The sequence below is a fragment of the Hordeum vulgare genome, chromosome 5H, assembly GCF_904849725.1.
Source record: "Hordeum vulgare subsp. vulgare chromosome 5H, MorexV3_pseudomolecules_assembly, whole genome shotgun sequence".
NCBI lineage: Eukaryota > Viridiplantae > Streptophyta > Magnoliopsida > Poales > Poaceae > Hordeum > Hordeum vulgare.
This window is the reverse complement of record NC_058522.1, coordinates 521301474-521329421: the sequence shown is the minus strand read 5'-3', so window position 1 is coordinate 521329421 and position 27948 is coordinate 521301474. Positions and strand designations below refer to the sequence as shown.

At 44.4% G+C, this 27948-nt stretch overlaps 2 protein-coding genes across 2 annotated transcripts; one reads left to right on the top strand and one right to left on the bottom strand.

Moving 5' to 3' along the window:
• Window positions 1-461: 461 nt before the first annotated feature.
• LOC123398219 (protein kinase PINOID-like) lies at window positions 462-2254 on the top strand. The gene has a single exon (XM_045092714.1). It carries the CDS (start codon window positions 612-614, stop codon window positions 1989-1991), a length of 1380 nt encoding a protein of 459 aa, XP_044948649.1. The 5' UTR covers window positions 462-611; the 3' UTR covers window positions 1992-2254.
• A 1869-nt stretch (window positions 2255-4123) lies between these two features.
• On the bottom strand, window positions 4124-4943 carry LOC123452533. Its single transcript, XM_045129193.1, has one exon. The coding sequence runs from the start codon at window positions 4744-4746 to the stop codon at window positions 4345-4347; it is 402 nt and encodes a 133-aa protein (XP_044985128.1). The 5' UTR covers window positions 4747-4943; the 3' UTR covers window positions 4124-4344.
• Window positions 4944-27948: the final 23005 nt, after the last annotated feature.

Genomic DNA, 27948 nt, shown 5'->3' with positions numbered 1-27948 from the left:
TTCTCCTCCCGCTCGCTCCGCCGCTTCTCCGGGCGGGAGCTTCGGGAGCACCTCCACCGGCGCCTCCTCCCGCTCCTCGACGCGCAGGCTCCGGCGTGGCCCTTGACCTACAGGACGTGCTCCGTCGCTTCTCCTTTGACAACGTCTGTGGCGTGGCCATCGGCGTCGAGAGCTCCACTCTGCTCGAGCTCGAGGCACGTGTCGATCGAAGGAGGTGGCGGATGTCCCCCGTTCGATCTGCCGGTTGAGGGATAGACTTTTTCATTAAATTTAGACATCGGTTAGGTCGATAGAGAAAACAAAAGTTTACTCCATCAACTTTACTTGGTCGGATATTCGGCTAGTGATGCTCATAGCACTTAGCACGACAAACCTTGGGTGATGGGATGCCATAGCGTGCGCGTGTCATGCAACATGGCACGTCCACCTGGCCAACCATCCGAAACCTGGCTTCCCTCTCCACGCTGCCCAGCTTGAGCTCACTCTATAAAACCCACCTGCAACCACCTTCTCCGAACGCGCAAACCTCCATTAGAAAAACCAAAACCTCAGAGATCTCATCTATCCAGAGCTTCCAGCCAACGCGAGCAGCCACGCGCGCGCGCTATATAATGGCCGCTCCCACCACCACGGCGTCCTCGTCCCCGCCCAAACCTCCCAACGCCGCCATGCTGCAGCCCGCGCCGCACCTCCCCGACACGCCCGACGCCGCGCCGGCGCCCAACTCCAGCTCCAGCGTCAGCTCCGCGAGCAGCAGCAGCACGGCTGGCCGCTCCTCCGCCTTCTCCGTCGACTCGGCCGCCGCCACGCCCACCTCGTCCCCGCCGCGCCCGCACCGCGCGGGCGACGTGGCGTGGGCGCCCATCCGTGCCGCCCTGGCGCCGCTCGGCCCGCGGGACTTCACCCTCGTCCGCCGCGTCGGCGCGGGCGACATCGGAACCGTCTACCTCTGCCGGCTCGAGGCCGAGGGCGACCAGTCGTGCGCCTACGCCATGAAGGTGGTGGACCGCCGCGCGCTCGCCAAGAAGGGCAAGCTCGGCCGCGCTGCCGCCGAGAAGCGTGTCCTACGGCGGCTCGACCACCCGTTCCTGCCCACCATGTTCGCCGACTTCGACGCCGGGACGGACTACTCCTGCATCGTCATGGAGTTTTGCCCCGGCGGGGACCTCCACTCCCTCCGCCACCGCATGCCCGGCCGCCGCTTCCCGCTCGCCTCCGCCCGGTTCTACGCCGCCGAGGTGCTGCTCGCGCTGGAGTACCTGCACATGATGGGCATCGTGTACCGCGACCTCAAGCCGGAGAACGTGCTCATCCGCGGCGACGGCCACATCATGCTCACCGACTTCGACCTGTCGCTAGAGTCCACGGCGTCCCCTGCGCTCGAGGAGGCATGGAGCGCGACCGGCGAGGACGAGGACGGCGCGGCGAGGCCGATCCCGGCCTGCTTCCCCGAGGTGCACCTCCTCCGGCTGATGAAGTGGAAGCGGCGCGCGGCGCCGCGGCCGCGGCCGCGGTTCGTGGCGGAGCCGGTGGACGCGCGGTCGAGCTCGTTCGTGGGAACACACGAGTACGTGGCGCCGGAGGTGGCGAGCGGCGGCGGGCACGGCGCGTCGGTGGACTGGTGGGCGTACGGCGTGTTCCTGTACGAGCTGCTGTACGGGCGGACCCCGTTCGTGGGCGCCAGCAACGAGGCCACGCTCCGCAACATCGTGCGCACCCCGCTGGAGTGCCCGCCGCTCGGCGCCGGGACGCCGCACGCGGAGGCGGCCGCGGCGCGGGACCTGATGGCGCGGCTCCTGGACAAGGACCCGCGGGCGCGGCTGGGGTCGCGGCGCGGCGCCGCGGACGTTAAGGCGCACCCGTTCTTCAAGGGCCTCAACTTCGCGCTGCTAAGGTCGTCGTCGCCGCCCGTCGTGCCGCCGACGGCCGCGCTGCACCAGCAGCGCGGCAAGGCGTCGCCGGACGTGCACCAGCTGTTCGAGCAGTTCTGAGTTGTGAGTCGCTCGCCGGAGCAGTAATTAATCCTTGGGCCGGCCGGCGCGCGCTCAGGCATCCGTCCGGGGAAAGCATTTTTCTGTTGCGCAGGCATCATCGAGGCGCGAATTAACCAGCTAGGCAGCTACTAGTAGAATCTTGTGTTGACTAATTACCCCACCGCTGTACAAGTACACGTAGTACTACTACTTCTGTTAATTAGTAAGTACACTAGCAATACTGTATTGATTAATTTATTAATCACGTATCCAGCTCTTAACTGACTAGCTTGCTTGCTTGCTTGCTTAATTATACAGGTCGGCATGGCCGGTCGATCGATCAAACCACCTGATGACTGATCCAGCTCTTAACTTGCTTAGCTAGCACACGATGTACTGTACTACTCCCTTCGTTTTTTTTTTAAATTTCATTATGAACTAGATACGAAGCAAAATGAGTGAATCTACGTTTTAAAATATATCTATATGCATCCATACGTAGTTCATAGTGGAATCTCTAAAAAGACTTATATTTAGAAACGGAGGGAGTATGTTGCATGGAGGGTCGCGCTATTAGCTGGTGCTAAACGCGTCTCATCGATCGGCCGGTAAACAAGTGGGGCTTCTGAGGTCCAAATCTAAAGCTGGAATGAGGATTTGTTAAGGGTCGAGAGGTACCACTACGTGCGTCTTGGTGCACACTGGCAGTGATGATGGTTGGTTAACGATCTCAGTTGAGCTGTCACTAGGACGGAGGCGGCGGCCTGTCTTCGGTTTGCCCATGGCCATCATCTCGGGACGTTTTGTATAGTTGCAGACGTAGCCAGGTGGGAAGACACCCAACAACCCAACACAAACTCACCCACAACTAGAGGTGGACAAAAGGTTCCTATAGGGTTACACGTTAGTCGACTGAAAACAAAAATTTAGGTTTGTCGATTCTTTTTTTGATATGTCTCGGTCTACAACCAATGGCAGATGTCCTTCTTCTATCTCGCGCATGACTTCACGATCTTCTTTGAACTACCCACAACCACACACAGAACCGTTTGCTTCCGCTGCCCAGCTTGACCCCATTATCGCCGGGCTTGCTGGTCCCCGACCATCCCTCCAAACCGGCGAACCATCCAAATTCCCCGGTGAACCTGCACCCCAACATGAACCGTCAACCTTCAAAATCTCCTCGTTGCTCGTCACCAGCTACGGTTCGTGCCTAGCCGATGCCTTGCCAGTGTCCTTGTGCCTCATTTCGCTCGCCTCGGCGCTGCCATTGGTGGCCTCGGTGCTTCACACGGTTGCTGTTTAATTTCCCAAATGAATTGATTGACCCAAATATCAAATTCAGGCGACTGATGTCCATCGATACTATTTTGGTTAGACCCTTTGGATGAACCAATGATCATAAATTTACGGCATGACCTACTGGCACAATTTAACTTGAAACAAGTTAGTACTAATAAGTTGTTGCAGTGCCCGGCTTGCTTAACTGTCCGCTTCAAAACGGGACTGGAATATCTTTCATCTTTAAAAAGTACACAAATTATTATTAATTGAGATAATAGTTACGTCGTCTATAAGGAAAGATACAATTTTCTCAAAGTCTCCTCAAACCATTTATTTATCGAAGAAAATTTAGCCAATCTAGCAATCTTACAGTGCTCGAAACTAGTGAGAGAAAAATCACAAACAATATAATAACAATCTTCAACAACAATTGCCGCTACTCGCTGGCGATCGAGCATAATGACTCTGTTAGAGTTGTTCTTACGATTTGCATTGTCTATTCTCGATTCTACGAGAATTTTTATAAAAGCGTTTCATTTGCTTCTCTTCAATGATCAAGCTAAATTTGACTTACACCAAGAAATGAAAACGAGAAATTATGCTATGTGGTTACAATTTATAACAGAATCCATCATTTCTGTTTCCCCAACATGACCAGAACATGAGAACATAACCTAACTCAGATGGTTAGGTTTTTTATGGTTGAATGAACTTATCAGGGTTTAAGTCCTGGACTTGTCATTGATGACCGCATTTTTTGAATTTATTTTAGGTTTTTGAGCGACGTTCATTCAGTGAGAGGATAAGTTTCTGTAGAATAGGCATCTATGATAATTTCGTAAATTTTGAGATGATGTATCGGCAAAAACATGTACACATCTTGTATGTGCCCATTTTTATTCTCTTACATGGAAATAAATGAAAAAGAAGGGACAGTTCTATTCACTCGGAAAGGGACATGCGATGTGTGGTATCTTTCCATGTCCAGAACATCCATCCCTCGACGCACATGGCACCTCCATAGATCCTTCCTCGCTGTAACGTGTGGGCACTTGTATACACGTACCACATAGCTAGCCAGCACCACTCATGTTAGCTGTATTCTAGCACGACATGCGACTACACATGTTACACCGTACCGGTCGGTCATGCATGGTCGACGGGCGGACGGACGGACGCCCTGTAGATCTATCATCATCGATCCGACGGCGACGTTGACGCCATGGCCATGCAAAAGGGCATCGATGACGCCGGGGAGCCCCACGGCCGGCCACGGGCAAGGGAATAACATGGGGGACGGCCCCACGTGCTCGGCGCCGGTAGAGACGACCGGCGCGCGGTCGACAGGAAAGGTCGTGTGTCCTGTCGTCCCGTCCCGGTCCGGCCATGCACGCACGCAGATGCCGCCGATGCATGGCCCTGTGGCGTCGTGCACATGTAGGAGTATGTACCATGCATGCAGGGTGGGGGTGGGCACCCCCTCCGCCATGGCTCGCAGGTGACAGCCAGCTGAGGAGCTTTTGTACGTACGCGCGCGGGAGGTGCAGCCGGCGATGGCTACTCATGGCGCGGCGCACCGGCCGGCAGCTTTTCGTCGCTGGTGGTCGCGGCCACGTTGCCGTGCCCCCTCCCCGGCTTGCCGGGAGGTGAGACACCGCCATCTCCCCCCTACACCTCGCTTGCATTGCATGCGCCGTGTCCCTGTCTCTACCGCTCCCGTCTTATCGACATTCGTCGGCCCGACGTACGTACGGCCGCTTCTCTCGATATGCTCCGTGTCGTGCGTGACAGACGCGCGTACGTTGTGGTTCTGCGCCGCCCGGCCTGGTCCTCCCCGTTCACGGGGTGTGTGTGTGGGCCTCTTCTTATACCATCTGTCATGTTGCCATGTTGGTGTACAGCCTAATTAAGCATCAATGGGTTGGTATGGTACAGACGATCTTCTTTCGACTGTGATGAAGAAATTGTCCGTAAAATCTTATCGGACTACAGAGCATTTTGTACTTGTACAAGCACATGGAGTTAACAAAATGATCGGACGGGATAAAAAGCGAAATCATGTGTCTAGGCCTCATCTAGATGTGACTTAACCAAATTACATCTAACTTATACGCCACTTGATTTTTATGAAGATTCGTGTATGTTTTTATTTTTTTATATAGTTTGCGTAATTACTTCAATGATGTGCGGGAGTTAGACGAGGCTTTGTTAATCCGAAAGCGAAAAGCGTCAGTGCATGCATGGAGTTTGGTCTGACGGATGGATGGAGCCACGCTCCAATCTTATCCGTGTATGTAAAATGATGGCCAACAGTAACAATAGTGCGTGCATCCACCAGCCCATTCATGGTTAAATTATGCTATACTACTAGCGGATCAGCATTCAAGATCTCGATGATTAGCGCAGCGCAGGCTCGCATGCAGCTTTACCCCACGTACGGACACAAGAAAGAAAAGCTGCACAGTGCATCATTAGCCGGAGTGGCCGCTAGCTAGCTGAATTCGCCGAACCCGAGGGCCGATCTAACCATCGTCCCTCATCATCTCCTGCCTTTACAGGCAATAGATTGCGATGTTACGCGAAACATTGTTTGTTTGTTTGTTGGCCATGGCATGGCAGCTCAGCTGGGTAGGCGCACGCACACGCGCGTTGCTCAACGGCTCGATCTGTGTAGGATAGCGGAAGAGGAGAGAAATCTGGGCAATTCTTCTCTTCATTCTGGTCGCTAGCTTTGCTAGCTTGCTAGTAGTAGTAGTAGTAGTGGGTGGCTGCCATGGCGGTTGGCATGCGGGTTGGGGGTAGCTGGAGCTACAACGGCGTGTGTATACGCTGCAGAAGCTATACGGATTTGATTGGCTCTAGCTTGTGCCCTTCCCGAAGTGTTTTCGACGTTTAGCTGTGAGGATTGATGAACGATCTAGAATCGTCTCCAACGTTTTGCACTCGTTTTTTCCGCCTTCTTTAGGGAAGCTCGTCAGTTAGGCTTCTCATAGTGGGGAGTAACATATAGTAGTATCATGCATATGTTACTACTGTACTTCCTCCGTTCCTAAATATAAGTCTTTATAGAGATTTCACCAGTGGACTACATACGGATGTATATATACATACTTTAAAGTATAGATTCAATCATTTTGCTCCGTATATAGACCCTTAGTGAAATCACTTAAAAGACTTATATTTAGGAACGGAGGGAGTATATGATACTACCTTCATAGTGCATAGTATCATAAACTAGTATCATATGTGTTCTCATTTATTGACATGCATGACACATAGTAACATAGCATTTAACATGATACGGTATCTACCTATGTTACTATAACCCTCCCTCTCTTCTTTAATTACTTACCACATCACCATGTTTGCTAGTCCCAAGACTATGTTACTAGCTATGATACCACCACTATGGCCAGCCTTAGGGGGGGGGTACTCATGCATTATATTAAGATAATACGAAGATAGTTGAGTAAGTTAGTAAGGTATAAACCGGACCCGAAAGTGAAAAACACAATTTGCTTCACAGTGAAGAAAAATTGTGCTTATGCATAAGTATAGTCGTGCTTCTTAAAAAATTCAAAAAATAATAAAATATGATTCCGTGTGAAGCCTATTTATGTTTTTTTCCTTTCTGTTTCTTCGGTTGCCATTTTTAGAGTTCTTTTTTTCCCAACTTGCATCATTAGTTTTTGTATTTTAGGTATAAAAAAGTCAATCCAAAACTATTAACATGGAATCTATTTAAAGATCTTGACGTGAGGAGTCCAACGGTGAAAATAGCTTGTTATTTAGACTCACGGTTCAAGAGATAAAACACTTAAAACAATGAATCTAATAAAACAAGACAAATCTTCTCGATTGTGACAAGTGTCACACATGCAGTGCGCCTCACCACCAAAAAAAGTGAGAGTGATCTTTACAAGGATACCCCCTTAACTAGTATTCCGATAAAAAAATCAAATCCCATACACTCTCCCGGTTGGACTCCTTTCGGAGTTTCATATTTGTAGCTCGTTGCGATAAGTTGTCGATCAAACACACAAGGACAAGCGAAGGAACATGCGACGGGCTGGCCTATTTACCTCATTTAGTTAGGTACAAATTTGGTTATGAAACTTCTAGAAGGTTTTGGTTTGTTTTTCCCCCCTGTTTTTTCTTTACAAGTTTTTGTTCTTTGATTTTTTTTAAAGAAATGGTGTCACTTAAAAATGATTAGGATTAAAAACTTTTCCAAACTTCAAGAAATGAGTTCTCATTTTTAACAAAAGTCTTGCTTGTACAATTATCCCCCTTTCTTTTATCAAATTCCATAAAACGATCACCTTTTAAAAATAAATAAACTTGTTATTTTTCAAGAAAATGAAATTAAAAGTAAAAAGCACAAGAGGAAGAGTGCTCACAATAGTGTGTTGCTACATGCTTGACGAAGCTTCGCAAAGGCGATCGTCAAGAAGCGATCAATATGCCGGGGCCCATTTTAGCGGTTAGCATAGTAGTTGCGGGCGGGTGGTTTTCTCCTGGTTTTGGGAAGCCTCTAGAAAGTTCCGTGAAACGGTTTTTCTTCTTCCTATAGTTTTTTCTGGCTGTTTTTTTAGGTTTTTTATTTTTTGTTTTTCTCCTAACTGATTCCGTTTCTTTCATTTTTGTTTTTGTTTTTATGTTTTCTATTTCTTTCTTACTTTTTCCTTTTCTTTCTTCCTTTTGTTTCTTTATTCAAAAGTTAGCAAATTCCAAAAAGTTTAAAATCAAAGTATTTTGGAAATTTTTAAAATATGTTTTGGTTTCAAAAATCGTATTTATAAAATAATCTTCACAAATTTGCTAAAGTATTCTTGATTTTAGAAAATATTCCAAAATTTTGTTTAACTTTTGAAAGTGTTAATAAATTTTAAAAAATGTTGGTATTATTTAAAAAATTGTGTATATTTCGAAAAAGCTTCACTTTTCAACATAATGTTCCCAATTTGTAAAAATGTTCTCACTTTCAAGAAAATGTTTCAAATTTTAATAAATGTTCAGAAATTTTCAAATTTGTTTCCAAAAATGAAAATATGTTCAATTTTTTTAATAAAAGTATGTTTCTAAAAATGTTCGCAAAACTTATTCAGGTTTTTAATTTGTTTACTTCTTCAAAAAATATTGTCTCTGTATTTATTTACTTATTTTTTCTGTTTAATTTATTTCGTTTTGTTTTATTTATTTTCTTTTTTATTTCAAAATAATTTGTTCCAAATTAAAAAGTTAATTGCTTTTAAAAATTATTTAGAATATAACAAACTGTTCCTATTCCAAAATTGCTCTTACTTTTTAAAAAACTGTTCTTGAGTTAGAACAATTTTTAAGCTTTACAAATGTTTTCGAAAATTGTAAAAACATTACATTGTCCATTTTTTGTCCGAAAATTTTAGAAAATGGGAAATAATAAAACAAAAAAGGTTTGCATTTTTAATAAGAAATTCTTTAAAAAAGTTATTCCTAGATTAGAAAAATGTTCCTATTTTCTTATTTTGTTCACATACTCAAAAAATGTGCATGTCTTTAGAAAAGTCGAAGTATGTGAACAAAATATTGTGAAACGATAAAATTTTCAAAAATTTGAACAAAACTATAAGACCTCGAAACTTTAAAAAAATGAACATTATATGGGATTATCAAACAATTTCTTTCAAAAAAGGAAAGAAATTACAAACCAGAACTTTTTCGAGATTACGAACAATTTGTAAGATGAATACATTTTTTTCTTGAAAACACACGAACACAAATTGAGAATGAGAACATTTCTGAAAATTACAAACAATTATTTGAATTTTTTTTAAAACATGGACATTACTCGAATTTGTGAACAAATTTGGAAAGCTAGAACATTATTTTAAATTAGCAAACACTTTTTTAATTTTTGAAATGAATTAAAAATGAGAATAAGATTTGAATTCCCTTAATTTTTTAAATTCGTGATCAAAATTATAAATTCCAAACATTTTCTAAAGTACCCGAACATCTTTTGAATTTCAAACAAAATTTGAAAATATGAACATCTTTAAAATTTGTGAACAACATATGGAAATGAAAACACGATTTCAAGTTCTCCAAAATTGTCGGATTCGAAGCAGAAACGTACCGGACTTGTACCAGAACAAAGAAAAAAATAATATTGGGTCATACATGCAATGAGACATGATTTTATTAATATTTCTACTATGCAAACAATGAGAACGTAAGTTTTATCCAACCTCATTACACTAGAGAGTGACCAAGCATTCATGGCCATAACTCACACCAATATAGCAACATACATGCGGTAATTCTAATTGGACATTTGGGCTAAATTTATTGGACAATCCTACTTGATAACCTCGGATAATCCGCAAAAATACCGGATAATCCACATCTGTTGATATTACCAATACCATATCTGCCACATATCAGGTTGACTAAAATCAGTATTTATATGCATATCCGATACTGATACACTTGCAGCTAGGCTGGCCATGGATAGTGAGCGTGCCACGTGTAGGTGGGCATCCTTGTCCCGAGCGGCACCTTCCTTCGAGCTATGATGGCAGCTCCAGCGTGATGGCTTGTTGAGGCAACGATAGTTGTTCCTAACGGCGTCTGCCTTCGGCCGCACGTGGGTCCAGTGGATTGGTGGGCTAGTGACGTCTCACAGAGGGCCTTATTGACGGTGCTTCGAGTGATGGACCTCGTCCAGAGTTCTTTTGTGTCCACGTTTTGTCGGTGTCCTCTATCGATGCGGCTCCTAGTTTGGCGATTTTTAGTTGTGCCTCTTCTAGCATCCTAACGGCTATGACCACAACATCTCGCATATATGTACCTTCCGATTCCTAGCTCGCCGACATCATCGGTCACCGTCGCTTCCCACCACCTCCTTGGCCCTGTCCACCTCCATGACATGTCTTTATGCCAGATTTTAAGCTCGTTTGTCCGACAACGCCCTATGCTACCCTCAGCGGCACAGGGAACCTACCCCTCATACTCACGTGGCGGTGTCGACCAGGGTCGTGACTACCTCATCGTCAAACCCTAATCTGGCGGCTATAGGTTTGTGCTACGGCAACAAAAGTCCTTCCCTGACAACGCCAGGAATTCTTCTTACTATTTCTCTTGCTTGCGTCGGTTTTTTCCCTTGAAGAGAAAAGGATGATGCAGCACAGGAGCAGTAAGTATTTCCTTCAGTTTGAGAACCAAGGTATCAATCCAGTAGGAGAATCTCGTCAAGTCCAGAGTACCTGCGCAAACACAAAAAAGCTTGCACCCAACGCTATAAAGGGGTTGTCAATCCCTTCAAGATTGTTTGCAAGGTGAGATCTGAAGGCGAAAAGTGCAACGAAGGAAAAGTGTAAGGCTGAAAATATGGTGTGGAGTAGACCCGAGGGCCATAGTGTTCACTAGAGGCTTCTCTCAAAATAGCAAGTATTACGGTGGGTGAACAAATTACTGTCGAGCAATTGATAGAACCGCGCAAAGTCATGACGATATCTAAGGCAATGATCATACATATAGGCATCACGTCCGAGACAAGTAGACCGATACTTTCTGCATCTACTACTATTACTCCACACATCAACCCATATCCAGCATGCATCTAGTGTATTGAGTTCATGACGAACAGAGTAACGCCTTAAGCAAGATGACATGATGTAGAGGGATAATCTCAAACCAATGATGAAAACCCCATCTTTTTACCCTTGATGGCAACAACACGATGCGTGCCTCGCTAACCCTTCTGTCACTGGGTGAGGTCACCGCACGGTATAAACCCAAAACCAAGCACTTCTCCCATTGCAAGAATCATAGATCTAGTTGGTCAAACAAAACCCACAACTTGAAGAGAATTACAAGGATATGAAATCATGCATAAGAGAGATCAGAAGAAACTCAAATAAGATTCATAGATAATCTCATCATAAATCCACAATTCATCGGATCTCGACAAACACACCGCAAAAAAAGATTACATCGGATAGATCTCCATGAAGATCATGGAGAACTTTGTATTGAAGATCCAAGAGAGAGAAGAAGCCATCTAGCTACTAGATATGGACCCGTAGGTCTATGGTGAACGACTCACACATCATCGGAGAGGTCATGGTGTTGATGAAGAAGCCCTCCGTATAAGAATCCCCCCTCCGGCAGGGCACCAGAACGTGTCGCAGATGGGATCTTGCGGAGACAGAAGCTTGCGGCGGCGGAAAAGTACTTTCGATGATCTCCTGATTTTTTATGGAATTTTAGGGAATATGTAGGCGCAAAACCTAGGGCAAAGGAGCCTCAGGGAGCCCACAAGCCAGGGGGCGCGGGCCACCCTGGCCGCGCCATGAGGGCTTGTGGGGTCCCTGGTGGCCCCCTGCCCTGATTCTCCGACTTCACGATCTTTTTCTGTTCCGGAAAATGTTTTTGACAGTTTCATTCCGTTTGGACTCCGTTCAAAATCCTCCTATGAAAGGGGTCAAAAACATGGAAAAAACAGGAACTGGCACTTGGCACTGAGTTAATAAGTTAGTCCCAAAAATATATAAAAGGCATGCAAAACATCCAAAGTTTGACAAGATAATAGCATGAAACCATCAAAAATTATAGATACGTTGGAGACGTATCGGTTTGCTCAAACAGAGGCCATGGAAAAAAAATCCCGCTTAGCTTGTCGATGCTCGCAGCAATGACAACCGCAAGTGTCATTTTACCTTTTTTCCTTAATCTCCGACCCTCTTCGAGCTTAGGGGAAACTTTTGGACTTATCTGTTGGAAATATGCTCTAGAGGCAATAATAAAGTGGTTATTATCCATGATAGAATTGTGTTGATCGGTAAATACATTTGTCGGTATATAAACAACATTGTGTCCCTAGTGAGCCTCTACTGGATTAGCTTGTTGATCAAAGATGGTTAAGGTTTTCTAACCATAGACAAGAGTTGTCATTTGATAAAATGATCACATCATTAGGAGAATGATGTGATGGACAAGACCCAACCGTAAGCATAGCATTCAATAGTATGACTTAGTTTATTGCTACTGCTTTCTTCATGTCAAGTATCTCTTCCTAAGACCATGAGAGCATGCAACTCCCTCACACCGTAGGAATACCTTGTGTGCTATCAAACGTCACTTAGTAACTGGGTGATCATATGTGTGCACTACAGGTATCTCCGAGGGTGTCTGTTGGGTTGGCTTGGATCGAGAATGGAAATGTCACTCCATATGACAGAGAGGTATCTTTGGGCTCTCTCGGTAATACAACATCACAAGAAGCTTGCAAGTAATGTGACTGAGGAGTTAGTCACGGGATCTTGTATTACGAAATGAGTAAAGAGACTTTCCAGTAACAAGATTGAAATAGGTATGGGAATACCGATGATCAAATCTCGGGCAAGTAACATACCGATGAACAAAGGGAACTGTATACGGCATTGACTGAATACTTGACATCATGGTTCGATCGATAATGATCTTCATGGAATATGTAGGAACCAATATGGGCATCCGGGTCCCGCTATTGGTTATTGAAAGCACATATGCTTCCTTGGAGGTTTTGATAATTCATGACAACATACATTATCTCTTGGACTAATGGTTCTACTTAATGTGTCAGGTTTACTACAAAAAGATTACTCGCTGGGAATGTGAGGAGAAACCCCAAGGAAGGAGAAGAATATTAATAGCTAAGCTTCAAGTTTCAAGAATCTACATTTTGCATTTTATGTGAGAAATCACACTTTAGTCCATAGGAAAGCCAATACTATTAAAAATAGACTCACACTTGAGTCCATAGGAAAGCCAATGCTATTAAAAAGAGACTCACACTTGAGCCCATAGGAAAGCCAATACTATTGAAAAGAGATGGCGTATCTGTGATGATTGATGTCTACTATGTAACTCTATTCTTTTAGACGTTGTTGGGCCTCCAAGTGCACAATTTTGTAGGACACGAGAAAATTTCCCACAAGTGGATGACCTAAGGTTTATCAATCCATGGGAGGTGTAGGATGAAGTTGGTCTCTTTAAAACAACCCTGCAATCAAATACAAGAAATCTCTTGTGTCCCCAACACACCCAATGCAATGGCAAATTGTACAGGTGCACTAGTTCGGCGAAGAGATGGTGATACAAGTGTAGTATGGATAGTAGAAATAGATTTTTTACCTGGATAAATAAAAACAACGAGGTAACAAGTAGTAAACAACGAGCAAAATGGTATATCAATGCTTGGAAACAAGGCCTAGGGTTCATACTTTCACTTGCAATCTCTGAACAATGCCAACATAGTAGACTCATATGGTCACCCCTCAAGATGCAACAAAGAATCACTCCAAAGTTCCTATTAGCGGGGAACATAATAAGAAGTTGTTGTAGACAGTGAACTACCTCAAAGTTATTCTTTCTGATCAATCTTTTGGGCTATTCCTATAGGTGTCACAAACAACCCTAGAGTTCATACTAGAATAACACCTACGATACATATCAATCAACCCTAATGTCACCTAGATACTCCAATGTCACCACAAGTATCCATGAGTAAATTATTCAACAAGCATCAAACAATTTCAGATTCATCATATTCAATCCAACATAAAGAACTTCAAGGATTACCCCAAGATTTCTATGAGAGAAAGTAGGACAAGATCTCAAAGGGAAATATTCAATTCATCACATCAAGATAGCAAGGGACAAACACCACAAGATCCAACTATATTAACAAAGCCCGTGATACATCAAGATCGTGCCATCTCAATGACACGAGAGAGAGAGAGAGAGAGCGAGAGAGAGAGGGAGAGAGAGAGAGAGAGATTAAACACATAGTTACTGGTACATACCGTCAGCCCCGAGGGTGAAAAACTCCCTCCTTGTCATGGCCTTCACCGGGATGATGAAGATGGCCACCGGAGATGATTTCCCCCTCCGACTGGGTACTGGAAAAGCTTCAGATGGGTTTTTCTTCAATACAGAGAGTTGCAGTTGTTGGGGAACGTCGCATGGGAAACAAAAATTTTCCTACGCGCACGAAGACCTATCATGGTGATGTCCATCTACGAGAGGGGATGAGTGATCTACGTACCCTTGTAGACCGTACAGCAGAAGCGTTAGAGAACGCGGTTGATGTAGTGGAACATCCTCACGTCCCTCGATCCGCCCCGCGAACAATCCCGCGATCAGTCCCACGATCTAGTACCGAACGGACGGCACCTCCGTGTTCAGCACACGTACAGCTCGACGATGATCTCGGCCTTCTTGATCCAGCAAGAGAGACGGAGAGGTAGAAGAGTTCTCCGGCAGCGTGACAGCGCTCCGGAGGTTGGTGATGATCTTGTCTCAGCAGGGCTTCGCCCGAGCTCCGCAGAAACGCGATCTAGAGGAAAAACTATGGAGGTATGTGGTTGGGCAGCCGTGAGAAAATCGTCTCAAATCAGCCCTAATTCCTCCATATATATAGGAGGAGGGAGGGGGGCCTTGCCTTGGTGTCCAAGAGACCCTCAAGGGGTCGGCCGAGCCAAGGGGGGGAGGACTCCCCCCCCAAACCGAGTTGGACTTGGTTTGGTGGGAGGAGTCCCCCTCCCTTCCCACTTCCTCCCTCTTTTTTTTTCTTTTCCTTTGATTTCTTACTCTTGGCGCATAGGCCCCCTTGGGGCTGTCCCACCAGCCCACTAAGGGCTGGTGTGTCTCCCCAAAAGCCTATGGGCTTCCCCGGGGTGGGTTGCCCCCCCCGGTGAACTCCCAGAACCCATTCGTCATTCCCGGTACATTCCCGGTAACTCCGAAAACCTTCCGGTAATCAAATGAGGTCATCCTATATATCAATCTTCGTTTCCGGACCATTTCGGAAACCCTCGTGACGTCCGTGATCTCATCCGGGACTCCGAACAACATTCGGTAACCAACCATATAACTCAAATACGCATAAAACAACGTCGAACCTTAAGTGTGCAGACCCTGCGGGTTCGAGAACTATGTAGACATGACCCGAGAGACTCCTCGGTCAATATCCAATAGCGGGACCTGGATGCCCATATTGGATCCTACATATTCTACGAAGATCTTATCGTTTGAACCTCAGTGCCAAGGATTCGTATAATCCCGTATGTCATTCCCTTTGTCCTTCGGTATGTTACTTGCCCGAGATTCGATCGTCAGTATCCGTATACCTATTTCAATCTCGTTTACCGGCAAGTCTCTTTACTCGTTCCGTAATACAAGATCCCGCAACTTACACTAAGTTACATTGCTTGCAAGGCTTGTGTGTGATGTTGTATTACCGAGTGGGCCCCGAGATACCTCTCCGTCACACGGAGTGACAAATCCCAGTCTTGATCCATACTAACTCAACTAACACCTTCGGAGATACCTGTAGAGCATCTTTATAGTCACCCAGTTACGTTGCGACGTTTGATACACACAAAGTATTCCTCCGGTGTCAGTGAGTTATATGACCTCATGGTCATAGGAATAAATACTTGACACGCAGAAAACAGTAGCAACAAAATGACACGATCAACATGCTACGTCTATTAGTTTGGGTCTAGTCCATCACATGATTCTCCTAATGATGTGATCCCGTTATCAAGTGACAACACTTGCCTATGGCCAGGAAACCTTGACCATCTTTGATCAACGAGCTAGTCAACTAGAGGCTTACTAGGGACAGTGTTTTGTCTATGTATCCACACAAGTATTGTGTTTCCAATCAATACAATTATAGCATAGATAATAAACGATTATCATGAACTAAGAAATATAATAATAACTAATTTATTATTGCCTCTAGGGCATATTTCCAACAGTCTCCCACTTGCACTAGAGTCAATAATCTAGTTCACATCACCATGTGATTCCAACGAATCCAACACCCATATTGTTATGGGGTCTGATCACGTCTTGCTCTTGAGAGAGGTTTTAGTCAACGGTTCTGAAACTTTCAGATCCGTGGGTTCTTTACAAATCTTTATGTCATCTTATAGATGCTGCTACTATATGCTATTCGGAAATACTCCAAATATCTACTCTACTATACGAATCCGTTTCACTACTCATAGTTATTTGGATTAGTGTCAAAGCTTGCATCGACGTAACCCTTTACGACGAACTCTTTAAGCACCTCCATAATCGAGAAAAATTCCTTAGTCCATTAGTTACTAAGGATAAATTTTGACCGCTGCTAGTGATTCAATCATGGATCACTCTCTGTACCTCTCAACAGATTTTGAGTCAAGGCACACATCAGGTGCGGTACACAGCATGGCATACTTTAGATTCTACGGCTAAGGCATAGAAGACGACCTTCGTCTATTTTCTTTATTCTGCCGTGGTCGGGTTTTGAGTCTTACTCAAATTCACACCTCACAATGCAACCAAGAACTCCTTCTTTGCTGATCTATTTTGAACTCTTTCAAAAACTTGTCAAGGCATGCATCTTGTTGAAACTTCTATTAAGCGCTTTCGATCTATCTCCATAGATCTTTGATACTCAACGTTTAAGTAGCGTAATCCAGGTACTCCTTTGAAAACTTCTTTCAAACAACCTTGTATGCTTTACAGAAATTCTACATTACTTCTAATCACAATATGTCAACCACATATACTTATCAGAAATTCTATAGTGCTCCCATTCACTTCTTTGGAAATACAAGTTTCTCATAAACCTTGTACAAACCCAAAATCTTTGATCATCTCATCAAAGTGTATATTCCAACTCCGAGATGCTTGCACCAGTCCATTGAAGGATCACTGGAGTTTGCATACTTGCTAGTATCTTTAGGATCGACAAAACCTTCTGGTTGTATCACATACAATGTTTGCTCAAGGAAACCGTCGAGAAAACAATGTTTTGACATCCTACGTGCAATATTTCATAAATAATGCATCAACAACTAACATAATTCTAACAGACCTTTAGCATCGCTACGAGTGAGAAAGTCTCATCATAGTCAACTGTTTGATCTTGTCGAAAACATCTTTGCGACAAGTCGAGCTTTTCTTAATATTGACTTATCACCATCATCGTCTGTCTTCTTTTAAAGATCCATCTTTACTCAATAGTCTTATGACCATCAAGTAGTTCTTTCAAAGTCTACACTTTGTTTTCATACATGGATCCTCTCTCGGATTTCATGGCTTCCAGCCATTTGTCGGAATCTGGGCCCACCATCGCTTTCTCCATAACTCGTAGGTTCACTGTTGCTCAACAACATGACCTCCAAGACAGGGTTACCCTACCACTCTGTAGTAGTATGCGACCTTGTCAACCTACGAGGCTTGTAGTAACTTGATCCGATGCTTGATGATCACCATCATCAGCTTCCACTTCAATTGGTGTAGGCGCCACAGGAACAACTTCCTGCGCCGTGCTACACACTGGTTGAAGTGATGGTTCAATAACCTCATCAAGTTCTACTACCCTCCCACTCAATTCTTTCGAGAGAAACCTTTCCTCGAGAAAGGATCCGTTTCTAGAAACAAACACTTTGCTTTCGGATCTGAGATAGGAGATGTACCCAACTGTTTTGGATATCCTATGAAGATGCATTTATCCGCTTTGGGTTCGAGCTTATCAGACTGAAACTTTTTTCACATAAGTGTCGAAGCCCCAAACTTTCAAGAAACGACAGTTTAGATTTCTCTAAACCTCAGTCTATACTGTGTCATCTCAACGGAAATACGCGGTGCCCTATTTAAAGTGAGTGCGGTTGTCTCTAATGCATAACCCATAAACGATAGTGGTAATTCGATAAGAGACATCATAGTATGCACCATACCAAATAGTGCGTGGCTATGACGTTCAGACACATCATCACACTATGATGTTCCAGGTGGCATGAACTGCGAAACAATTTCCACATTGTCTTAACTGCGTACCAAAACTCGTAACTCAGATATTCATTTCCATGATCATATCGTAGACAGTTTATCCTCTTGTTACGACGAACTTCACTCTGAAACGGAATTGAACTTTTCAACATTTCAGACTTGTGATTTATTAAGTAAATACTCCTGTATCTACTCAAATCGTCAGTGAAGTAAGAACATAATGATATCCACTACGTGCCTCAGCACCCATTGGACTGCATACATCAAAATGTATCACTTCCAACAAGTTACTATCTTATTTCATCTCAATGAAAACAAGGCCTTGCTCATGTGGTATGATTTGCATGTCACTAGTGATTCGAAATCAGGTGAGTACAAAGATCCATCAGCATGGAGCCTCTTCATGCAATTTATACTAACATGACTCAAGCGGCAGTGCCACAGGTAAGTGGTACTATCATCATTAACTCGTATCTTTTGGCACCAATGTGTAACACTACAATCGAGATTCAATAAACCATTGAAGGTGATTATTCAAGCAAATAGAGTAACCATTATTCCTTTTGAATGAATAATCGTATTGCAATAAACACGATCCAATCATGTTCATGCTTAACGCAAGCACCAAATAACAATTATTTAGGTTCAACACCAATCCCGATGGTAGAGGGAGCGTGCGACGTTTGATCATATCAACCTTGGAAACACTTCCAACACGTATCGTCACCTCGCCTTTAGCTAGTCTCCGTTTATGTCGTAGCTTTAATTTCGCGTTACTAATCACTTAGCAACCGAACCGGTATCCAATACCCTCGTGCTACTAGGAGTACTAGTAAAGTACACATCAGCATTATGTATATTAAATATACTTCTCTCGACTTTTGCCAGCCTTTCTTATCTACCAAGTATCTAGAGTTGCTCCGCCTCAGTGACTGTTCCCCTTATTACAGAAGCACTTAGTCTCGGGTTTGGGTTTAATCTTGGGTCTCTTCATTAGCGCAGCAACTGTTTTGCCATTTCACGAAGTATCCCTTCTAGCCCTCGCCTTTCTTGAAACTTAGTGGTTTTTTCAAACCATCAACTATTGATGCTCCTTCTTGATTTCTACTTTCGCAGTGTCAAACGTCGCGAATTGCTCAAGGATCATTTTATCTATCCTTGATATGTTATAGTTCATCACGAAGCTCTCACAGCTTTGTGGCAGTGACTTTGGAGAACCATCACTATCTCATCTGGAAGATTAACTCCCACTTGATTCAAGTGATTGTCGTACTCAGACAATCTGAGCACACGCTCAACGATTGAGCTTTTCTCCTTTACTTTGTGGACAAAGAATCTTGTTGGAGGTCTCGTACCTCTTAACAAGGGCACAAGCATGAAATCACAATTTCATCTCTTTAGAACATCAGTTATGTTCCGTGACGTTTTACAACGTTTTCGGTGCCTTGCTTCTAAGCCATTAAGTACTTTGCACTGAACTATCGTGTAGTCATCAGAAACGTGTATGTCGGATGTTCATAGCATCCACAGACGACGCTCGAGGTGCAGCACACTGAGTGGTGCATTAAGGACATAAGCCTTCTGCGTAGCAACGAGGACAATCCTCGGTTTTACAGACTCAGTCTGCAAAGTTTGCTACTATCAATTTTCAACTAAATTTTCTCTAGGAACATATAAAAACAGTAGAGCTATAGCGCAAGCTACATCGTAATTCGCAAAGACCATTAGACTCTGTTCATGACAATTAGTTCAATTAATCATATTACTTAAGAACTCCCACTCAAAAAATACATCTCTCTAGTCATTTGAGTGGTACATGATCCAAATCCGCTATCTCAAGTCCGATCATCACGTGAGTCGAGAATAGTTTCAGTGGTAAGCATCTCTATGCTAATCATATCAACTATACGATTCATGCTTGACCTTTCGGTCTCATGTGTTCCGAGGCCATGTCTGCACATGATAGGCTCGTCAAGCTTAACCCGAGTGTTCCGCGTGCGCAACTGTTTTGCACCCGTTGTATGTGAACGTTGAGTCTATCACACCCGATCATCACGTGGTGTCTCGAAACGACGAACTGTAGCAACGGTGCACAGTCGGGGAGAACACAATTTCGTCTTGAAATTTTAGTGAGAGATCACCTCATAATGCTACCGTCGTTCTAAGCAAAATAAGGTGCATAAAAGGATTAACATCACATGCAATTCATAAGTGACATGATATGGCCATCATCACGTGCTTCTTGATCTCCATCACCAAAGCACCGGCACGATCTTCTTATCACCGGCGCCACACCATGATCATCCATCAATGTGTTGCCATCGGGGTTGTCGTGCTACTTATGCTATTACTACTAAAGCTACATCCTAGCAAAATAGTAAACGCATTTGCAATTACAAACGTTAGTATAAAGACAACCCTATGGCTCCTGCCGGTTGCCGTACCATCGACGTGCAAGTCGATATTTCTATTACAACATGATCATCTCATACATCCAATATATCACATCACATCGTTGGCCATATCACATCACAAGCATACCCTGCAAAAACAAGTTAGACGTCCTCTAATTTTGTTGTTGCATGTTTTACGTGGTGACCATGGGTATCTAGTAGGATCGCATCTTACTTACGCAAACACCACAACGGAGATATATGAGTTGCTATTTAACCTCATCCAAGGACCTCCTCGGTCAAGTCCGATTCAACTAAAGTTGGAGAAACCGTCACTTGCCAGTCATCTTTGAGCAAAGGGGGTTACTCGTAACGATGAAACCAGTCTCTCGTAAGCGTACGAGTAATGTCGGTCCAAGCCGCTTCAATCCAACAATACCGCGGAATCAAGAAAAGACTAAGGAGGGCAGCAAAACGCACATCACCGCCCACAAAACCTTTTGTGTTCTACTCGAGAAGACATCTACGCATGAACCTAGCTCATGATGCCACTGTTGGGGAACGTCGCATGGGAAACAAAAATTTTCCTACGCGCACGAAGACCTATCATGGTGATGTCCATCTACGAGAGGGGATGAGTGATCTACGTACCCTTGTAGACCGTACAGCAGAAGCGTTAGAGAACGCGGTTGATGTAGTGGAACGTCCTCACGTCCCTCGATCCGCCCCGCGAACAATCCCGCGATCAGTCCCACGATCTAGTACCGAACGGACGGCACCTCCGCGTTCAGCACACGTACAGCTCGACGATGATCTTGGCCTTCTTGATCCAGCAAGAGAGACGGAGAGGTAGAAGAGTTCTCCGGCAGCGTGACGGCGCTCCGGAGGTTGGTGATGATCTTGTCTCAGCAGGGCTTCGCCCGAGCTCCGCAGAAACGCGATCTAGAGGAAAAACTATGGAGGTATGTGGTCGGGCAGCCGTGAGAAAATCGTCTCAAATCAGCCCTAATTGCTCCATATATATAGGAGGAGGGAGGGGGGACTTGCCTTGGGGTCCAAGAGACCCTCAAGGGGTCGGCCGAGCCAAGGGGGGGAGGACTCCCCCCCAAACCGAGTTGGACTTGGTTTGGTGGGAGGAGTCCCCCTCCCTTCCCACTTCCTCCCTCTTTTTTTTCTTTTCCTTTGATTTCTTACTCTTGGCGCATAGGCCCCCTTGGGGCTGTCCCACTAGCCCACTAAGGGCTGGTGTGTCTCCCCAAAAGCCTATGGGCTTCCCCGGGGTGGGTTGCCCCCCCCCGGTGAACTCCCAGAACCCATTCGTCATTCCCGGTACATTCCCGGTAACTCCGAAAACCTTCCGGTAATCAAATGAGGTCATCCTATATATCAATCTTCGTTTCCGGACCATTCCGGAAACCCTCGTGACGTCCGTGATCTCATCCGGGACTCCGAACAACATTCGGTAACCAACCATATAACTCAAATACGCATAAAACAACGTCGAACCTTAAGTGTGCAGACCCTGCGGGTTCGAGAACTATGTAGACATGACCCGAGAGACTCCTCGGTCAATATCCAATAGCGGGACCTGGATGCCCATATTGGATCCTACATATTCTACGAAGATCTTATCGTTTGAACCTCAGTGCCAAGGATTCGTATAATCCCGTATGTCATTCCCTTTGTCCTTCGGTATGTTACTTGCCCGAGATTCGATCGTCAGTATCCGTATACCTATTTCAATCTCGTTTACCGGCAAGTCTCTTTACTCGTTCCGTAATACAAGATCCCGCAACTTACACTAAGTTACATTGCTTGCAAGGCTTGTGTGTGATGTTGTATTACCGAGTGGGCCCCGAGATACCTCTCCGTCACACGGAGTGACAAATCCCAGTCTTGATCCATACTAACTCAACTAACACCTTCGGAGATACCTGTAGAGCATCTTTATAGTCACCCAGTTACGTTGCGACGTTTGATACACACAAAGTATTCCTCCGGTGTCAGTGAGTTATATGACCTCATGGTCATAGGAATAAATACTTGACACGCAAAAAGCAGTAGCAACAAAATGACACGATCAACATGCTACGTCTATTAGTTTGGGTCTAGTCCATCACATGATTCTCCTAATGATGTGATCCCGTTATCAAGTGACAACACTTGCCTATGGCCAGGAAACCTTGACCATCTTTGATCAACGAGCTAGTCAACTAGAGGCTTACTAGGGACAGTGTTTTGTCTATGTATCCACACAAGTATTGTGTTTCCAATCAATACAATTATAGCATGGATAATAAACGATTATCATGAACTAAGAAATATAATAATAACTAATTTATTATTGCCTCTAGGGCATATTTCCAACAGCAGTGGCGGAGCCGAAGTTCTTGGTTTACTTCTGCTTTTTTGGGATTTATAGGATTTTTTCAATGTTGGAATCACGTCAGCCGGAGCCATAGGGGCCCCACAAGCTATTAGGGCGCGCCGTGTTAACAAGATCGGTAATCATTATTGCAATTTTATATGAGGGAGATGCATAAACTAACATAGTTTATCTACTTGGATCATATGCACTTATGATTGGAACTCTAGCAAGCATCCGCAACTACTAAAGATCATTAAGGTAAAACCCAACCATAGCATTAAAGATCAAGTCCCCTTTATCCCATACGCAACAACCCCCTTACTCGGGTCTATGCTTCTGTCACTCAAGCAACCCACTATAAGAGAATCATGAACGTATTGCAACACCCTACAACGGGAATCCTTCACGTGTGCACGGCACGGAAGGCACCATAGGACATCACCAAAATAAATATACAACTCACACCAATCTAGATCATCAATCAACCCATAGGACAAAAGAAATCTGCTCAAAACATCTTGGGATGGCAACACATCATTGGATCATAATATGCGTCATAAAGCATGATGTTCAAGTAGGGGATTACAGCGAGGTGCGGGAGAGTGGATCGTTGAAAGAAGATGAGGATGGTGATGAAGATGAAGACGATCACCGCGGCGATGGTTCCCCTGATGGCACTCTGGTGCCACCGAGAGAGAGAGGGAGAGGTTCTCCCCCTTGTGCTTCCTCCTCCATGGCCTCCCCCTAAGTGGGGATAGGTTCTCCCTTTGGTCCTTGGCCTCCATGGCAATTATGAAGACCACCAGGATGATGAAGTTGGCCTTCGATGAAGATGACCCCCTCTGGCAGGGTGCCAGAGAGGGCCAAGATTGATCTTTTGTGGCTCTAGAGGCTTGCGGCAGCGGAACTCCCGATCTAGGTTTAATTCTGGGGATTTTGGTATTTATAGGATTTTTGGCGTCGGTCTCACGTCCAGAAGGTTCCTGAGGAAGTCACAAGTCACAAGGGCACGACCTAGGGGTCGCCATGGTGGCTTGTGGCCTCCTCGGTCACTTCTTGACCCAGCTCCGGTGCTTCGGGGATCTCTTTTGGTCCATAAAAATCACCGTAAACTTTCAGCCCTTTCCGAGAATTTTTATTTCTGCACAAAAAACGACACCTTGGTAGTTCTGCTAAAAACAACGTCAGTCCGCGTTAGTTCTAACGAAATTATACCAAAATTAGAATTTTTGTAAACATGGCATGAATACTTCATAAATTATAGATGTGTTGGAGAGGTATCATAAAACCATATAAAAGTATTGTAAACATAGGCAAATATGACATGAATACTTTATAAATTATCGATACATTGGATACCTCGAGTAGGTAAATATGACATGAATACTTCATAAAAACCATATAAAAGTATCAACATGCCCAAGCTTACTTCCTGCTCGTCCTCGAGTAGGTAAATGATAAAAGAAGTAATTTATGAAGTGTGAATGCTAGCATAGTGAATAGTTTTGATCATTGATAATTTCAATCACTTTTCTAGCATCAAGTATTCATACCATATTGGCCTATGTTTACAATACGTTTATATGGTTTTGATGCACTTTATATGATTTATTTAGAACTAACCCGGTGACACATTGTTTTTAGCACAATTATCGTGGTGTTGTTTTGTGCAGAAAATAAAAGTTCTGGGGAACGCCAATTTTTTTTAATGATTTCTGCTAGATAAAATTAGAAATACCGCAGCGAAGAGTCACTAGAGGGGAGCCACCTATTGGGCATAAGCTAACAGGGGTGCGTCCTGTTAGCTTGTGGGGCCCACATGGCTACGGGTGGCATTTTTCCAACGCTGAAAAACCCTATAAATCCGAAACCCCCCAGAAGTAAACCGAGAACTTCTGCTCCGCCGCTACAACTCTCTAAATCAAAGAAAAATACACGTGGAGCCTTTCCAGTACCCTGCCAAAGGGGATAACATCTGAGTGGCCATCTTCATCATCCCGAGGGAGGCCATGACGAGGAGGGAGTAGTTCACTCTCGGGACTGAGGGTATGTACCAATAGCAATGTGTTTAATCTCTCTCTCTCTCTCTCTCTCTCTCTCTCTCGTGTTCTTGAGATGGCATGATCTTTATGTATTATGGGCTTTCTTAATATAGTTGGATCTTATGATGTTTGTCCCTTGCTATCTTGATGTGGTGAATTGAATCTTTCCCTTTGAGATTTTGTTTTGTCGGATTAAACATTGGATTTGAGATCACTTGATGTATGTCTTGGTACTCAACTTGTCAGATCTTGTCCTACTTTTTCTGATAGAAATCTTAGGGCACTCCTTGAAGTTCTTTGTGTTGGATTGAATATGATGAATCTGAAATTGTTTAATGCATGTCGAATAATTAACCCATGGATACTTGTGGTGACTTTGGAGTATCTAGGTGACATTAGGGTTGATTGAGATGTATCATAGGTGTTATTCTAGTATGAACTCTAGGGCTGTTTGTGACACCTATAGGAATATCCCAAAGATTGATGGGAAAAAATAACTTTAAGGTAGTTCACTGCCTACAACCACTTCTTATTATGTTCTCTCCTAATAGGAACTTTTGAGTGATTCTTTGTTGCATGTTGAGGGATGACCATATGATTCTAGTATGCTAGCATTGTTGGGAGATTGCACTAGTGAAAGTATGAACACTAGGCATTATTTCCAAGCATTGATATACTATTTTTCTTGCTATTTACTACTTGTTACCTCGCCGTTTTTATTTATCCAGGTTATAAAAATCTATTTCTACTGTCCATACTACACTTGTATCACCATCTCTTCGCCGAACTAGTGCACCTATAAATTTACCATTGTATTGGGTGTGTTGGGGTCATAAGAGATTTCTTGTATTTGACTGCAAGCTTTCTTGAGAGAGACCATCTTCATCCTACACCTCCTACGGATTGATAAATCTTTGGTCATCTACTAGAGGGAAATTAGCCTTTGTCCAACAAAACTCTGCACTTGGAGGCCCAACAACGTCTACAAGAATAAAGTTGCATAGTAGACATCACACCCAAGTTTTGGCACAACCCTTTCCTCTCTCCCTACTTCGTTTTCTCCTCCGTTCACAGTTTCGATAGTGCTCGACAAAGCCCTGCCGGGATAGCATCATCGACATTGTTTCCACACCGTCATGCTGCTGGAGATCCCATCTACTACTCCGCCCTCGCTTGCTAGATCGAGGATGCGAATACATCATCGATATGCACGTGTGCCGAACACGGAGGTGTCGCCCGTTCAGGGCTAGATCGGGACGAATTGCGGTTGGATCGTGAATACGTACGACTACATCAACCGCGTTATATACGATTCCACTTAATGGTCTACAAGGGTACATAGACACACTCTCCCTCTCGTTGCTATGCATCTCCATAGATAGATCTAGGGTGTTCGTAGTTTTTTTTAATTTTCTATGCTTCGTTCCCCAACATTATTCCTATAGGGATGTATGGTGACGGTGTCACTGCGTAATCCTCCTTCATGAAGGCGGCATTTTGCTTGCTCGCGACATCCCTGGTGCTTGCTTTTGTGATATTGGACATAGTGTTGGTTCACACTACGTCTTTTTTTTCTAGTCTTGGTGGGTTTAGGTATGTTGTATCTTCTAATCAGGCCAAGCATCCCTTGTCTCTCTTCTCTGGGTGTTAGAAATATGCCCTAGAGGCAATAATAAAATATTTATTATTATATTTCCTATTTCAAGATAATCATTTATTATCCATGCTAGAATTGTATTGAATGGAAACACAAATACATGTGTGGATACATAAACAAAATACTGTCCCTAGTAAGCTTCTAGTTGACTAGCTCGTTGATCAAAGATGGTTAAGGTTTCCTAGCCATAGACAAATGTTGTCACTTGATAATGGGATAACATCATTAGGAGAATGATGTGATGGACAAGACCCAAACTATAAACGTAGCATGTGATCGTGTTATTTTGTTGCTATTGTTTTCTGCATGTCAAGTATACATTCCTAACAAACAAGCCTTGCAAGCAATGTGACTAAAGAGTTAGCCACGTGATCTTGTATTAAGAAACGAGTAAAGAGACTTGCCGGTAATGATATTGAAATAGGTATGGAGATATCGATGATAGAATCTCAGGAAAGTAACATATCGAAGGACAAAGGGAATGTTATACGGGATTAACTGAATCCTTGACATAGAGGTTGAACCGAAAGAGATCTTCGTAGAATATGTAGGATTCAATATGGGCATCCAGATCCTGCTATTAGATATTGACTGGAGAGTGTCTCGGTCATGTCTACATAGTTCTCGAACCCGTAGGGTTTGCACACTTAAGGTTCAGTGACGTTTCGGTAGTATTGAGTTATGTATGTTGGTGAACGAAAGTTCTTGGGAGTCCCGGATGAGATCCCGGACGTCACGAGGAGCTCGGGAATGGTCCGGAGGTAAAGATTTATACAAAGGAATGTTGCATTTGGCTTCCGAAAAGATTTCGGGCATTACTGTAAAGTACCGGGAGCGAAGAATGGGTTCCGGGGTTTTACCGGGAGGGGCCACCAACATGGGAGAGGACCTAATAGGCCTATAGGTGGCACATCTGCCCTTGGTGGGCTGGTGTGGCCAGCCCAATAGTCGGCCAAAGGAGCAAAAAGAAAAAGGAAGGAAAAAATAGGAAGGAGGTGGCCAAGTAGGAATGGAGTCCTCCACCCAAACCGAATTGGAGGAGGACTCTCCTCCCTTGGCTCGGCCAAGCCCTCCTACTTGGAGTAGGAGGCAATGCATCCCTCCCTCTTGTTCCACCTATATATAGTGGAGGTTTTGAGTGCAAAGCACACCAGAAAAGCCACGTGCATCCCTCTCCTCCACAGATCGTCTCCCTCATCTAGATTAGTCCGGCATTGCTTAGCAAAGCCCTACTAGACTAGTTCATCACCTCCACCACCACACCATCGTGCTGCCGGGGAACTCATCTACATCTTCGCCCCTCTTGCTGGATCAAGAAGGTGGAGATTGTCATCAAGTTGTACGTGTGCGGAACACGGAGGTGCCGTCCGTTCGGCGCTAGATCGGGACGGAGTTCGTGGGACGCTTGCAATTTGGA